At 42.2% G+C, this 14127-nt stretch overlaps 1 protein-coding gene across 1 annotated transcript in view; it reads right to left on the reverse strand.

Moving 5' to 3' along the window:
- Positions 1-14127, reverse strand: part of LOC110523598 (astrotactin-2-like) — a 418825-nt gene that overhangs the window by 220211 nt on the left and 184487 nt on the right. Inside the window, exons 7-9 of the mRNA XM_036977273.2 lie at positions 12646-12813; positions 996-1080; positions 209-283 (exon numbers count right to left, since the gene is read on the reverse strand). Coding sequence (XP_036833168.2) covers positions 209-283; positions 996-1080; positions 12646-12813 — 328 coding nt within the window. The remainder of the gene's footprint in view (positions 1-208; positions 284-995; positions 1081-12645; positions 12814-14127) is intronic.

The following is a 14127-nucleotide window of genomic DNA, read 5'->3' on the forward strand; positions in this document are numbered from 1 at the left end:
GCTATTGTGTTCAGAGCAGAAGCAGAGGCGGGTTTATGGAGGTGACAATCACACAGTCCCAGATCCTATAGTGTGTGGAAGTGGCTGGTAGTGTACACAACGTTCCAGTTTCCCCAGACTTCAAAGTAGTTGATCTGAAAGACATTATTTTGGCAGACCACCAGCTATGCTCTCAGACGAGGGCGCTTGGATTAACATGTCTCCTCACCTGAATATCTTTTCTGGCGTTTGCTCCCCTGTGACGAGGTCATAACCCTTCTCCAGGTTAGTGTAGGGCCAGGGACTATGGAGAGAGCAGGGAGGAAGAGGACCATTGTATGTATACACTGAACAATGCACATTTATAAACACACTCTTCTTAAACATTCATGCACAATCAAAATAAGCTAAATTGCAGAGGAAAAATCTGAGGCAGGAAAATGTTAATACACCATATTACCAAATTAATAGATTAATAAGTAAGTGAGTTGATATACAGTACAGGTTTCTGCTCAGTACAACATAGTTATGCAAGGTCATGTTATACAATTAACTCTGTCTTTAAATACCAAAGATGATCCTCCTTTACTCTTGAATTGGCGAAATGGGATTGGATCTGTGATTGGTGGGTGGGGACCGAGTTCATCATGATGATGGGGGATTTGCATAGCTAGAGGAGGCTGCCGTTTTATTGGCCCAGCTGTTGGGCCAGTCGAGTTAATCAGCATGCAGAGTCTGAGTCAGGAAGAGAGCTTACACTTGACTGGGCACAAGGCAAGGTGATGAATGTCTCATCTCCCTCTCCCTCTCTCTCCGTTTCTATCTCTCTCCCCATCTTACTCTCTCCCTCACTCACTCTCGCTCTCCCTCCCTTCTCTCCCCCTATCCCTCCCTCCCTCCCTCCCTCTCCATTTCCCTTTCGCTCTCTCCCGCCCCCTCTCACTCTGCCTTTCTTCTCCTCTTGTCTCATCAGTGAGGTGACAGTGAGTGTGCAGGGCAGAGCCGGCAGGACTCACCCTTCGTTGCGTCCCCAGTCACTGCGAACACAGAGATGTTTATGCACCGGGTCAGTGGAATAGCCCTCATGACAGCTGCATTCACCTGCAGGATGGAGGGGGAACAAAGTGACAGATATATGAATTCCTCCTGCAGCTGAATAAATTACCCCGTGTGTCTTCCAGGGCCTCCCAGCTCATCCATAATTAGGCAATAATCATTTAATCAGTTGGCATTGGACTTAGTTTGGCAGCTACTGCTCAACACCAACCTCCCGCCTCTTCTCTAACAATAGCAAGCCTCACCTCAATCTCCACCTCAGACATGCTGGAACTCTAAACTGGAGTAAATACGCCCCCCTATAACTTCAACACTCTCCCCCTTCTCTACCCCTGGCATGTTCTGATCCACCCATGGTGTCTTATAAACTTCACGTTCTCTTTATTCTAGACACTGTCTGACCATGAACACGTAACCCCAAACACTCTGGGTAAAAAAAACACTGTGGGGCTTCCTAGTGGCCAGCGGTCTAAGGCACTGCATCACAGTGCTTGAGGTGTCACTACAGATCCGGGTTCGATCCCGGGCTGTGTCGCAGCCGGCCGCGACCGGGAGACCTATGAGGATGTGCACAATTGGCCCAGCATCGTCCGGGTTAGGGGAGGGTATGGCAGGCCGGGATGTCCTTGTCCCATCGCGATCTAGCGACTCCGTTGGCAGGCCGGGCGCATGCACACTGACACGGTCACCAGTTGGACTGGTGCATCTGGCTTCCGTTTTAAGTGAGAAGTGCAGCTTGGCAGGGTCGTGTTTCAGAGGATACATGGCTCTCGACCTTCGCCTCTCCCGAGTCCATTCAGGATTTGCAGCGATGGGACATGTCTGCAACTACCAATTGGATATCACACAATTGGGGAGAAAAAGGGGCAAAAAGTTACACATTTAAAAGAAAAATGTAATCAAACCTCTCCACTCTTGACTCACAGTACTCTCTCCATCCCCCAATGCTGTAACAAGCTCTACCCTCTAACAGCACTCTAACCACAACCTTGTACACATCTACCACACTTATCTAGTTACTCTCTACTTCACTCCCTCCATCTTTAACAACCCTCCTCTACAACAAACCTTCATGTTCTCTCCCTGACTCCATCTCTACCACCACTCATTCCCGAACTCTCTCTCACCTGGCATCTAACTACATATACTTCACACCCAGTCCTCTCTTAATGACGCCCATCAGATGTATTCTCTGAGGAAAAAGCATGTATTTACCTCTACGATGCACCACACATCCACAGGGGCCATCATGTACAGTATTCTCCTTCTATTTTGTAAGCAACTCCTATGAAATTGTAGATATATCGGTAGGAAGTACCATCACAACAATATAACATATGACTGTGGTACGTCTTGGTGTGATGTATACTTGAAATGGACAGACTTTTTTCTCTTGGCTCCATCCCTCTATCAACTAAACCAACATTCCTTTTCACTTTGGACCTGCAACATTTTCAATGGCAGAAAGCAAACATTCAATTCATAGCTTTTATGGTAGACTACTGTATGACAAGAGCATAGTGGCAACAGTGCCTTTGAAAAGATAGATGCCAAGGATAAGGGGGTGGTGCTCTGAAAAGGTAGTGTTCCATAGCATAACATAAACAGTGCAAGGACACTTCGCTAAAACAGCAAAGGTGTAAAGCAAAGTGAATTATGAATCTGCACATACTGTATCTACAAAACAACAAAGAAAATAAAGAATGAATGCAAAGTCAACAAAAATTGAGAAGAGTAAAATGCGGCTTTTGATACTCATTGTATCTTTTTCCCTCTCACCTCTGCTCGGATGAAAGCATCCAAGGCGGGGGGGGGGGGGGGGTGGTACAGTATGGCACATGATGCATCTTTCATTTCACGTGTTTTTAATCCATACATAATCATAGCGGGGGGAAGCGCCAGGCCTGTTCTACCCAGGCCTCAGGGAGCTGATTTATGATCTCTCAGTAGATTCGAGGCGGCAGATTCATGAAACGTTAAAAAAAAAGATCTAAAAAACAAACACTGAATAGGGGGAAAGCGCCCTCTGTGTCTTCTGCCATGCAGGCATTATCACTGCTCTGTGATTTACATTGCCTCTCATCCCAACCCAGCCCTGAGTCTACTGCAGAACATTGCGTTTCTCAACACTCCTCTGATGTTACAGAAAAAAGTTGTTTTCTATAGGCCTATGGAACATCTTGAGTTGCGGAGTGAGGGACTAATACAGGCATTATCACTGCACTATGGTTCAGGCTGCCTCTCATCCACCAAAGCCCCAGTCTACCGCTGAACATTTTGTTCCTGAATGTCACTCTGTTGTTACAGAACTATACAGTGTTTTGCTATGGACCTATGTGACCATTTGAATTGGGGGAGTGGGTAACAAATGTCTGTTGTCAAATGACCTCCGCTGGGGGCACTTGAGTCTTACTGACAGGAACATGATGATCACATTGTTTATCTAACTGCAGACAATTCTTTCTCAGGGAGAATACCTTCCTACTTTTGATATTCTCATCCTCACCTCTTACTTGTTGAAATGTATATGGGATGTTCACTACTCATTTTTTCATTGAACTCATTAAAGTTTTTTTGTAAATATTTTCTTAACTATTTCTTGAACTTGATTGTTGGTTAAGAGCTTGTAAATAAGCATTTCACGGTAAGGTCTGTTGTAATTGGTGCATGTGACAAATATAATTTGATATGATTTGATAATATTCAAATGGTAGTCAGAGTGAAAAACACAATAAACAAAATTAAAAAACAGTTATTTCTCAGTATCTATATAATAATAATTTGGTGGGTGCTTATAGCTGTCCTATTTCACATATGTACATATATTTCACATATGTGTGTACTAATTGAATTCCAAATTTCAAAAACGCCGCTTTAACCACATGTGTTCTGGCTCTGGCCCAACCCATCAGATTCTGAGACCAATCAGACGCTCTAGAATGGGTTTCCATTCTAGAAATCTTCGGGAGGGACTCAGATCCAAACTCACTGCGGAGAGGGAACGTCTGTGGGCATGGCGTAGCGTTTTGTCTGGAGCAAGGAGTTTTGTTAGCCAGTCAATGATTTCATATGGTCAAACTACGATTATGGAGATTTGTGCACAGTTGTGGATAGCTCCATATGCGCCACTAGCGTGAAAAACCTATAAAAATGCATTGTCATTGGCGGTAAAAGTCGGCCATAACATTAGCATTGCACAGAATAACCCTCCTGTTGACTGGCCCATGGTCCCTCATGGGGTTATAACACTGAAATAAATATATTAGCAGGAGTCATGAAAAACCATTCACATTTTATCACCAAGTTCTTAATAATTCATTAAGTGAGTTTATGAGCCGGGGACATAACGGATTCAGGCACAAGCACCTTGGCTAGCAGGGAACAGCTACTGCCTTAATGATGTGAGAATGTGAACCAATTTCTTGTGTTGCTAGCTACCTGCTGAATGGCAGTGGCAAATTGAAAGGCCTTGATGTCGGAGGTGAGAGCTTCCTTTGCTCATAAAGGAACATTTTATCCTTCTTTAGTCAGAAGCTAAGCTAGATTTTTTTTTAACTAATATGAATATTGTACCTGTAACCACCCCAACAAAAAATGGCAAAACAAAACTAAATGTTGTCGTCAAAAAAAGGTAATATGTTGAGGGATGATAATTCAGAGCAATTACTTCAGGAATTTCACAAATGTAAGGCAATTATAGAGTCTAAAGTACCAAGGCTGGGTTTCTACTAAGCTGACATATGGAATATTTTAAAGTTGTTAATACCAAGGATAATATAGCTATTTGATTTTACATTTTAAGACCCCTGTAGGTATAAAAAATTGTATTAGTTGATGAAACATTAAATTTTGACTTACTAAATCAAAACAAAGTATGTTTTAAAGTGTCTGTCCTATGTCTAAAAGAGATAATTGAAAGGTCAGGAAATCACTTCAATATTATTTTGTACCCTTATTTAAAGGGGTACTTCAGGACTTCCCCAGAGTCAGATGAACTTGTGAATAACATTGTTATGTCTCTGTGTCGCAAGCCAATGCTAACTTGTACTTCTCTCCTGCATCTTCCGCTCTCTCTCTCTCTCTTTCTGGATCTATCGCTATCTCTCGCCTTCTTTCTCTCACACACATGCACATGCATTTCTCAATCGCTCATCTCATCTCTAAAATCTTCACAACAAACTCTTTCATAAATGCTTTTGGCAACCAGAATCCCTCATCAGCACATTTCTTGTTTTCTAAATGAAAGCCAAACTGAAAAACAGTAGAGTGAGCGTTAACTGGAGACTAGGGCTGTTGCGGTAACCATATTACCGCCACACCAGGGGTCATGAGTCATGAAGTCAGTTAAATTTCACGTGACCATTTAGTCACGGTAATTAGGCTTCTCCAAGCTCTGATACTGCTGATGGTCATTAATAGCCTACCAAACCTGCTAACTGCCTGGTACTCAGCACTCTATTGTCCCTCTAATCACTCTGACATCAATGCAAACACATTTGAAAATCGAATCAAACACTTCATGAGTGCCCATGAGCTCATGTTGCGCAATATTTCTATAGGCTATGCAAGTGATGGCCTCTATTAAAAAATAAGACTATCCCTTCAGCTTTCTATAGGCTATGCCTACTATATTTATTTCTCTACTTTCCTAATATTAAACACATTGCTTATCTTTACAATAGGAGTATAGCCTACCTGGCTGGCATGACAATAAACCATGGGGAAAAGCGTCCTCCATTCACTATTTAAGTGCACAGATTAAATTCGTTTTTTCCTCTGCCCCTGTTTCGATACAGGTGCATGATAATGGTCCATTATAAATCAAAATAAATGTCACACATATTATTTAGTATATGTAAAGACAAGATTAAATCAAGAATGGTCTGATGGGTGACAATTCTAGCCTATCACCTGTGAATTATATATTATGACTTGTGAATGATGCCTAGCATTAAGAAACAATGCCTTTTTTTTGCAACTTAAAAATAAATCATAGTCACACACCTCGTGTAGCCTAGCCCATAGGCCTATATGTTTTAATAAGGTTTGTATCACAACTAAAGTGGCCAAATAACTTCTTAAAATGAAGCACATTAATCCGCTTTAGAAGGGGTGTAGAGCCTAAGTGGTATACATAAGCAGCGTGTGAGTTTCAAGTTTGGGGAAGATCATTTCCCAGATAAAAATGCACCTTTATAATAAAAGCATTAAATGCATAATTGCATTTGTTGTCACTTTTGATAATAATGGTATTTTCTGCTAATGGAACATTCACGCCTACTACCATGTGCACATTGCTGTGCTTATAATGTGAAGAAATAGCCTAAAAGTGTATCAACATTTTAAGCGAAACGTTTTGATCTGTTGGGTCAGCCACATTGCATCATTTTTCTGTTGTTGAGTGGGTGTATTCATTTGGTATCTATCTCACAGAACAGAATAGGTTGACTTTTGTACTTTGTTCAATTGTATTATTCATACTATAAAATAATACTAAATAATGCCATGGAATACTAAGCAGATCCTGTAGGCTAAAGGAACTAGTGTAGCCTACAGCCATTTGGCATAGCCACATCCGTACCTAACATAAGGACAACTCAGAGAATGCTACTATTTTCTTCTGAAATAGACTACATTTTCTTCATATCATGCCTCTTTAGACCAGTCTAAAATAAATCATGGATTTATTGTGAAGGTGTAGACTTTTAGACTTGTTAAAATGGCCTGTAGGCTACGTGTGTAATCCAGGAGATGCTAAATGTGTTTGTTAATTAACGGTCAATTACTGTGAGACCGACAGTTATTTGCTTGACAATCACCAGCTGACTAAATTTGGAGACCAGTAACTGATCATCTCCCTCCTTCTCTTTCCCTGCAGCCAACCTGAAGTGACTAATGACACGTTTCATTAGAACACTTTCCCTATCTTGCACAGGCCATGTGGACCATTTTCACATTTCAAGGTTCACAGCATGGACACAGGAAAGAGATATTGTTGTCCCGATGCATATTTCCACCATTACAACCATTCCAGGGGGAAGAAATTCTGTGTCTGGACCTTGAGGAGATTCATCCTCAACATCAGCTATTGGGAGTGTGGGGTGGTGGACTGGATAAATAGGGCTGATAAAGACGGATCGTTCCAAAACGACCTAGCCATTTCAGCACCTATTAGTTGTGGTAGTTATCTCTGAATATTTGTTGGTAGAGAAAATGAAGGGAGGGAAAGAAGGGAGGTTGGGCTTGGGCTTTCATGAAATCCTGAACGAGAGAGGTGATGCTATTTCACATGTATCCTCCCCGTGCTGAGATGTGCTAATGGGGCCGATGGATGGAGGAGCAGGTGGTGTGGCATTACTGATAAGCCGGAGGGATTCATCTAGAGTGTGTGTGTGTGTGTGTTTGTGTGTTTGAGCGTGTGGGTGGGTGCGTGTATGCCTTTGTGTGTGTCCAGGTGCCTGTGCGTGTGTGTGATTGAGCTGGCCCTGGACCAAACCCATTCACACGCCACTGAGGCAGAAGGAGACATCCGTATACACAGGGCCAGTGGAGCCATGTCATTCAGCCAATGACTTCCACTGTGACACCTCACATGAGATGAGGATGATAGTTAAGGCAGAGAGGAAGAGGCCAGGAGATTGTTTATCAAGCCAGGATGACACAATGGTGTGGTAATGACAGTGATGGTAGACTGGGTGGCATTAAGGGATGGTGGAGTGACACAGAGACAGTGTTTGAGGTAGCTGAGTAAAATGACTGCAGCTGGCCAACTGGTGATACAACACAGAGGGGATGTAAAGTGAAATGTGTGTTCTTATAGGAGTATAGGAGTGTGCTTGTATGTACAACTTGCACCCTTTATTGGGTAAATAAAGTATTTTGAAAGGAATTTAATTGTTTGTTGATTGATCTGATACATTCTCCCATTCAATTCTGATTCCCCAACAACAACTTTAGACTTACACATCACTATGTTAAAAGGAGGGGGAACTAAAATCTCATCTGTTATTAATACAACATCTCCAAAAGAACGTCCCTCTCTGTTATCGGGGTTCTATTGAAGCCTCATCACCACAAATATGTTATCTTGCTTTGAGGCATGCGTTCAGGACCCCCGCCTCAGATAATGCCTTTGCGTAGTATTTTCATAATAGATGTGTTATCAGGTGTTTGCTTTCTTGAAAGTCTTCGGGCTTTATCTCCTTCTCAGGCATTTGACTTTCATTCGGTGCAGAGGCAAGTTCACAGGGCCAGGAAATGAATTTAGATCCCCTTGCCGCCGCCTTTTTTTCAATGACAGCTTATCAGACGCTCCTCATTCTCCAGCAGTGGTTCGTTTACAAAACTGCACATTGCACCGATTGTTTCCCAGGCCTTATTGTGAGCCAGTAAAGGCAAGTTGGAATGAGTGAGCGCAGATGATGTCGGGGCTAGGGTTTAGGGGACCTGTGTAGTGTGCATTTGTAAGTTTTGGAAGGAGTGGTGGATGGATAAAGGCAGGTGTTTAGCTAGGAAACGTTGAAGAGACAGGATCTGCTAGTAAACCCACATAACAACTGGTCCATTCACACATCATCTGGAGCATATTTTGGAAGCAGCTGATTTGTAATAAAAATAAACTTCTATAGATAAACCGCTCATATTGTTTACCAAAGCGTCACTGCATAGATATGAATGCAAATTGATTCAGCTTTATAAAGTTGAAATATTATGAATTAAGAGAGAAAAAGCTCAACAATAAGCAATTCTAGTGACAGAGGACCATATCAAAAGCAAAGTCTCACAAAATCTCACAAATCTACCCCTGAAATACATTTTCACATTCAGTAACTACAAGAGAGTTAAATATACATGTACATCACTTCAACAAAGCTGTACTTCAGTATTCTGAACATTCAGAACACCTGCTCTTACCATGACATAGACTGACCAGGAGAATCCAGGTGAACGCTATGATCCCTTATTGATGTCACTTGTTAAATCCACTTCAATCAGTGTAGATGAAGGGGAGGATACAGGTTAAATAATGATTTTTAAGCCTTGAGACAATTGAGACATGGATTGTGTATGTGTGCAATTTGGGTAAGAAAATATTTAAGTGCCTTTGAACAGGGTAGTAGGTGCCAGGTGCCAGGTGTACCGGTTTGTGCCAAGAACTGCAATGCTGCTGGGTTTTTCACACTCAACAGTTTCCAATATGAATGATCAAGAATGGTCCACCACCCAAAGGACTTCCAGCCAACTTGACACAAATGTGGGAAGCACTGGATTCAACATTGGCCAGCATCCCTGTGGAACGCTTTCAACACTTTGTAGAGTACATGCCCCGACGAATTGAGGATTTTCTGAGGGTAAAAAGTGTGAACTCAATATTAGGAAGGTGTTTTTAATGTTTGGTATACTCAGTGTATATTCCTCTAAGAGTTCTCTCACACATGCTCAGCTGCTAGTGTAAGGAAAAGAGGGCTAGCTCGCTGAAAGCTATCATTTCAATTATGTCGAAACAGCCCTGCTCTTTTTCCCCATCTCCATTTTCTCCCTTTCATTCGCTGTACCACAATCACGCTTTTCACAGAAACACAAAACACCATACGGGCTCTAGGCAAACGGAACAAAGACCCACTGAGAAGAAAACAGCATAAAGATAGTGTGTCTCCATCTCCTCTCTACTGGGTCCACTTGTGTGCTGGAAGACAGATGAAAACATGAGAATGTGCTCTTTTGAGGAATTACTTTAATTTCCCTGTCTGAGAAGAGATGAGAAGCCTCCAAAGAGACACAGTACATTTGTTGCCAATTACTGACTCAAACAATCTTTTTAATTTGGAGAGAGAAAGAGAGAGAGAAAGAGAGAGAGAGAGAGAGAGAGAAGGGGGTAGGAAGAATGATATGTGCCGTATAACTGTCCATATACTGAAAACATGGCCTTGAAAAATGTATAGGACATAGAGGAGACAAATAGATCTGCTGAGAAGCATGCTCATTTTGGTAGGTTGAATGTCTAAGCTAACATGGCATACCCACATTATTAGTGGCAGCACAAGGAAAGAGCCCGCCAAGAACATTATAAACAGTACTTAGGATTCTCTGAAAAAGTAATAGCTGTATTGTCTAAAATAGCTTACCTTTCAAATACATCAATGTTTCCCAATTTAGCAGAATAGTTGTCTAGGTACTGTTTGATTTACCTTCCTCGCCATGAAACAGACAGAGAATGCTGCCAGTGCCAAGTACATCAGTAGTAGTTTATGTGTGATGTGTTGAGTGGCCTCCTACTGTATTCCATTATGCATCAGCCCTCAACATGCCCTTGTCTGGGGTGATATAAATTGCACATACATTACAGCATGTAATCCATGTTAATAAACTTAGACTGGCTCTACTACAGTAGGACAGGGGGAAGTATCCCACCCAGGGGACCAGACACGTTCTGCCATCTGTGCTTTCACTGTGTTGTCTGTAGGTTTTTGGGACTGGGTCCACATCAAATCATTCATTTGAGGATAAGCCAAATGAAAACTTAGTGCTAAACTGTTTTTGTGTTGTGGATTTCTTGTGGGTTCAAATAAACAACTGTGTGGAACAGAACAATATGTTTTACTTATTGTTCAAACAACAATATCCTATATACTGACCCCTGATTGAACAGGTGTTGACAGAAACTGTTACAAACGTCCCATTATAGTCCCTTTACGTGTCCGGTTAGTTCTCTTACCCAGGACTCCACAGGCCTGCGGTGAAACATTTCCTCCTTACTTTCATATCAGACAACTTCCTTTATGAGACAGAGAATCCAGATTGATGATTATAACACAAAGTGATGGTTCTGAAGTGATGGTTCTCCACCCCGGCGAGAGTATTTCTCTCACGGCTGAGTTTCTTGGGCAAAGCAAAGCCTCTTTCTGCTTACTCTGTGAGAACCCGATTAAAAACTAAAGTGACACTTCACATTTGCATGAAAACCGCCCTTCAATGCACACCAGTCATTAAGTGGGGGTAATTGAAAAAGAAAAATTGAGGAGCGAATCAACACATCTGGTGAATCGTTGATTCTGTACCATGACTCTAAGTAGCGAGGGATAGGACTTTGATAGCGCTCCAACCCATTGAGTCTAATGGTCATTAGCAAGGAGTCTTCTACCTCTTTGTTGGCCATGGTGATTAAAGCCCATAAATACCGGAGAATGAGCCATTAGGTTGGACTATAGTGGCCCATGTTGACTGATTTAATAAGGGAGAGCCATTGTTCAAATTAAAATCCTACAAAAGTTGGCCAGGCGTCTGGCCCATGTGTGACTGCCTGCGAGCGTGAGTGATGGAGTGGTTATGCAAAATGTGTGTGTTATCCATGGAAACACGGCAAGTGATCGTTTGGACTGTGGAGGTGTCAAAGAGTTTAAACACACAACGGAGCGTAAAGTTGAAAGACACGTGTTCATATGGAGCCAGATATATAGTTAATAACCAAGTTATATTTATAGTCAAGTAATAGTCAAGTATATACTAAGACCCTGTTTCTCCTGATGCCAGGAAAAACTATTGGCCCTATAATCAAACAGGAACTTCAGCCTACCATAATGACATCCCCATTCCCATCTAGCCTCAAACTATCAGAATCATTCTTGAGACCCTGCCATCTTTCAAGAGACCACTTGCCCTCCTAGACCCCCCAAATATTCCCCTGATATCCCTGATACAGAATCAGAGAGCCCTATTCTATAGGTTTCAGCAGAGTTCCAGGGTTTACGCAAATGCAGCAGAAACCCGTGCCTCTCCTTCCCTTTTATGATGCTAACATTTACTGTTTACTTAGCCAAAGCGCTAATTCATCATCACTCCTAATAATTCACATCAGACAACACCATTTAGGGTCTCAGGTGGCTCCTTATAGACTTCAGTGTTGGTGTGAAAAGAAAGGGGCCTGCGATAGGGAAGTATCAAAGCTATCAGACAGCAAGTCTAAATGTCAGCACTCTGGGCCCAGCGCTGTGCTAAAAGCACATTGAGAGGATGTGGTGGGGAGAGGAGGGTAATATTCTCCACACAGTACTCTGTGACATTGGCCACTCTTATCTGTTTGACTCCTAACCGGAGCTGGCGGGGGTTGAATGAGACCCAGAGCCTGAGATTAGCACTGAAGGTCAAGAGCAAATAAATTTATTTGCCGTAGAGATCCCATCAGCGGCTAAACCTCAGCCAGATGTGTGTGTGTGTGTGTGTGTGTGTGTGCGTGTGTGTGTGTGTGTGTGTGTGTGTGTGTGTGTGTGTGTGTGTGTGTGTGTGTGTGTGTGGTTGTTTTTCTATTCTCGTGGGGACCTGAAATCCCCAAATTTCCCCACAAGGATAGTAAAACAAGGAAAATGTCCCATGTCCCCATGAGGACAAAGGCTATTTTATGCTTAGGGGTTAGGTTTAGGGTTACAATTATGGTTATTGTTAGGGGTTAGGTTTAGGGTTAGGCATTAGGTTTAGGATTAGGGGTTAGGATCAAGGATAGGTTTAGGGAAAATAGGACTTTGAATGGAAATACATTTTAGGTCCCCATGAGGATAATATAACAAGTGTGTGTGTGTGCCTCTGTATGCACATGTGTGTGTTTGCGTCACTAACCCGTCTCTGGGTCACACAGCTGTTCACAGGGCTCGGTGGTCCTCTGGCCACAGTAATCTCTGACCCACTGGGTGGAGGAGTTGGTCTGGTAATATAGGATCAGCTTGGCAGGGTTCAGCCAGTTAGACACGTCCAGGAAACTGCCCATGCTCACCACAAAACTACTTCCTGGAACCAAAAGAGAACAGAACACACCTTTACTCATCACATTTCTCTCAGCAGATCATACTGATGTAGTTTTAAGTACTACAGGATCATCCATCATTCAACGCTCAGTGTAACATATCCATGTTTATTGGAGTGAAGATCTTTCTATTGCCAACAACCTGGCTATTCTCTTCTTACGAGCTCGATAGGACATAGAACTGGATATTCAAACATGTTCAATGACTCATTAGTTAAAATGTGAAAATAATGAACACCTTATAAAATATCAATATTATGAGGATACAGTTCAATAAAAATATTATCTACAGCACAATTAGCAGGTATTGATGCCACTTCCACTTTGAACTCAGGTGATGTGAAGTGATAGGCCAGTCAGTGGTTCACCCATAGAGATCCTATTAAATTACTATAGGGGCTATGTCATAAACCCTCAAATTTCCAGAATGGGGTGAAAATGGCAGCCATATTGGTCAGGGAAAAAAAATCCAAACCAGTCTAATTGGAATGAATGGCAGAAGAGGCATAATGCTGTTTTTACTTATGCAGGAAAATAAAACAAAGGCATGTGATATATCAGAAATGGTGTATTAGAATGATTGCCAACCTAAAATATTCATGTCCATTCTAGTCTTCTAATTCCTAATTCTATGGGTTCAACAATCAGCCCAGGGAACAGTGTAATCGGGTGCTGAGTGATTCAATCCCTGATTTACTATTCAGCCGTGCCATTCCTACCACAATCGTTAAACTCCAATCACTAAACGGATTGTTCTTAATTGATGCTATTGATTATTTTCTCCAGGGGGAGCAGTGAAGAGATTACATTTCTACCGTCTTCAAGGATATAGATTCAAATAACTAGCACTATACATGTATGTAGTGTGTTCGTGTGTCTGTTTGCGTTCTCAAGACAGGAGAAAGTGAGACAGAGAGAGAGAGAGAGAGAGAGAGAGAGAGACAGAGAGAGAGACAGAGAGAGAGACAGAGAGAGAGAGAGAGAGAGACAGAGAGAGGGGAGGAGCAAAAGAGAAAGTCACAACCCACTCTGCAAAAACTGGTTGAATCAACATTGTTTCCACATCATATCAACCCAAAAAATCTAAAAAAGATTGAAACCATCCCCGCTTATATCTGTTGGTGGGGTCTCTGCTCTGCATTTGTTGGGTATTTACACTCCTGAGCCCACTCAGCTCCCTGATAATATCCCCCAATCTGACTGAGTTAGCACCAGTTTGCCACGGGCGGATGATGAGGGATATTTCTGCCCCCCATTTGCTGCCATTTAAATGGTGGCCGTGCGTGTGCTATCTTAAC

This window comes from Oncorhynchus mykiss, chromosome 5 (assembly GCF_057628025.1).
Source record: "Oncorhynchus mykiss isolate SJ-2025 chromosome 5, ASM5762802v1, whole genome shotgun sequence".
In the NCBI taxonomy this organism is placed as follows: domain Eukaryota; kingdom Metazoa; phylum Chordata; class Actinopteri; order Salmoniformes; family Salmonidae; genus Oncorhynchus; species Oncorhynchus mykiss.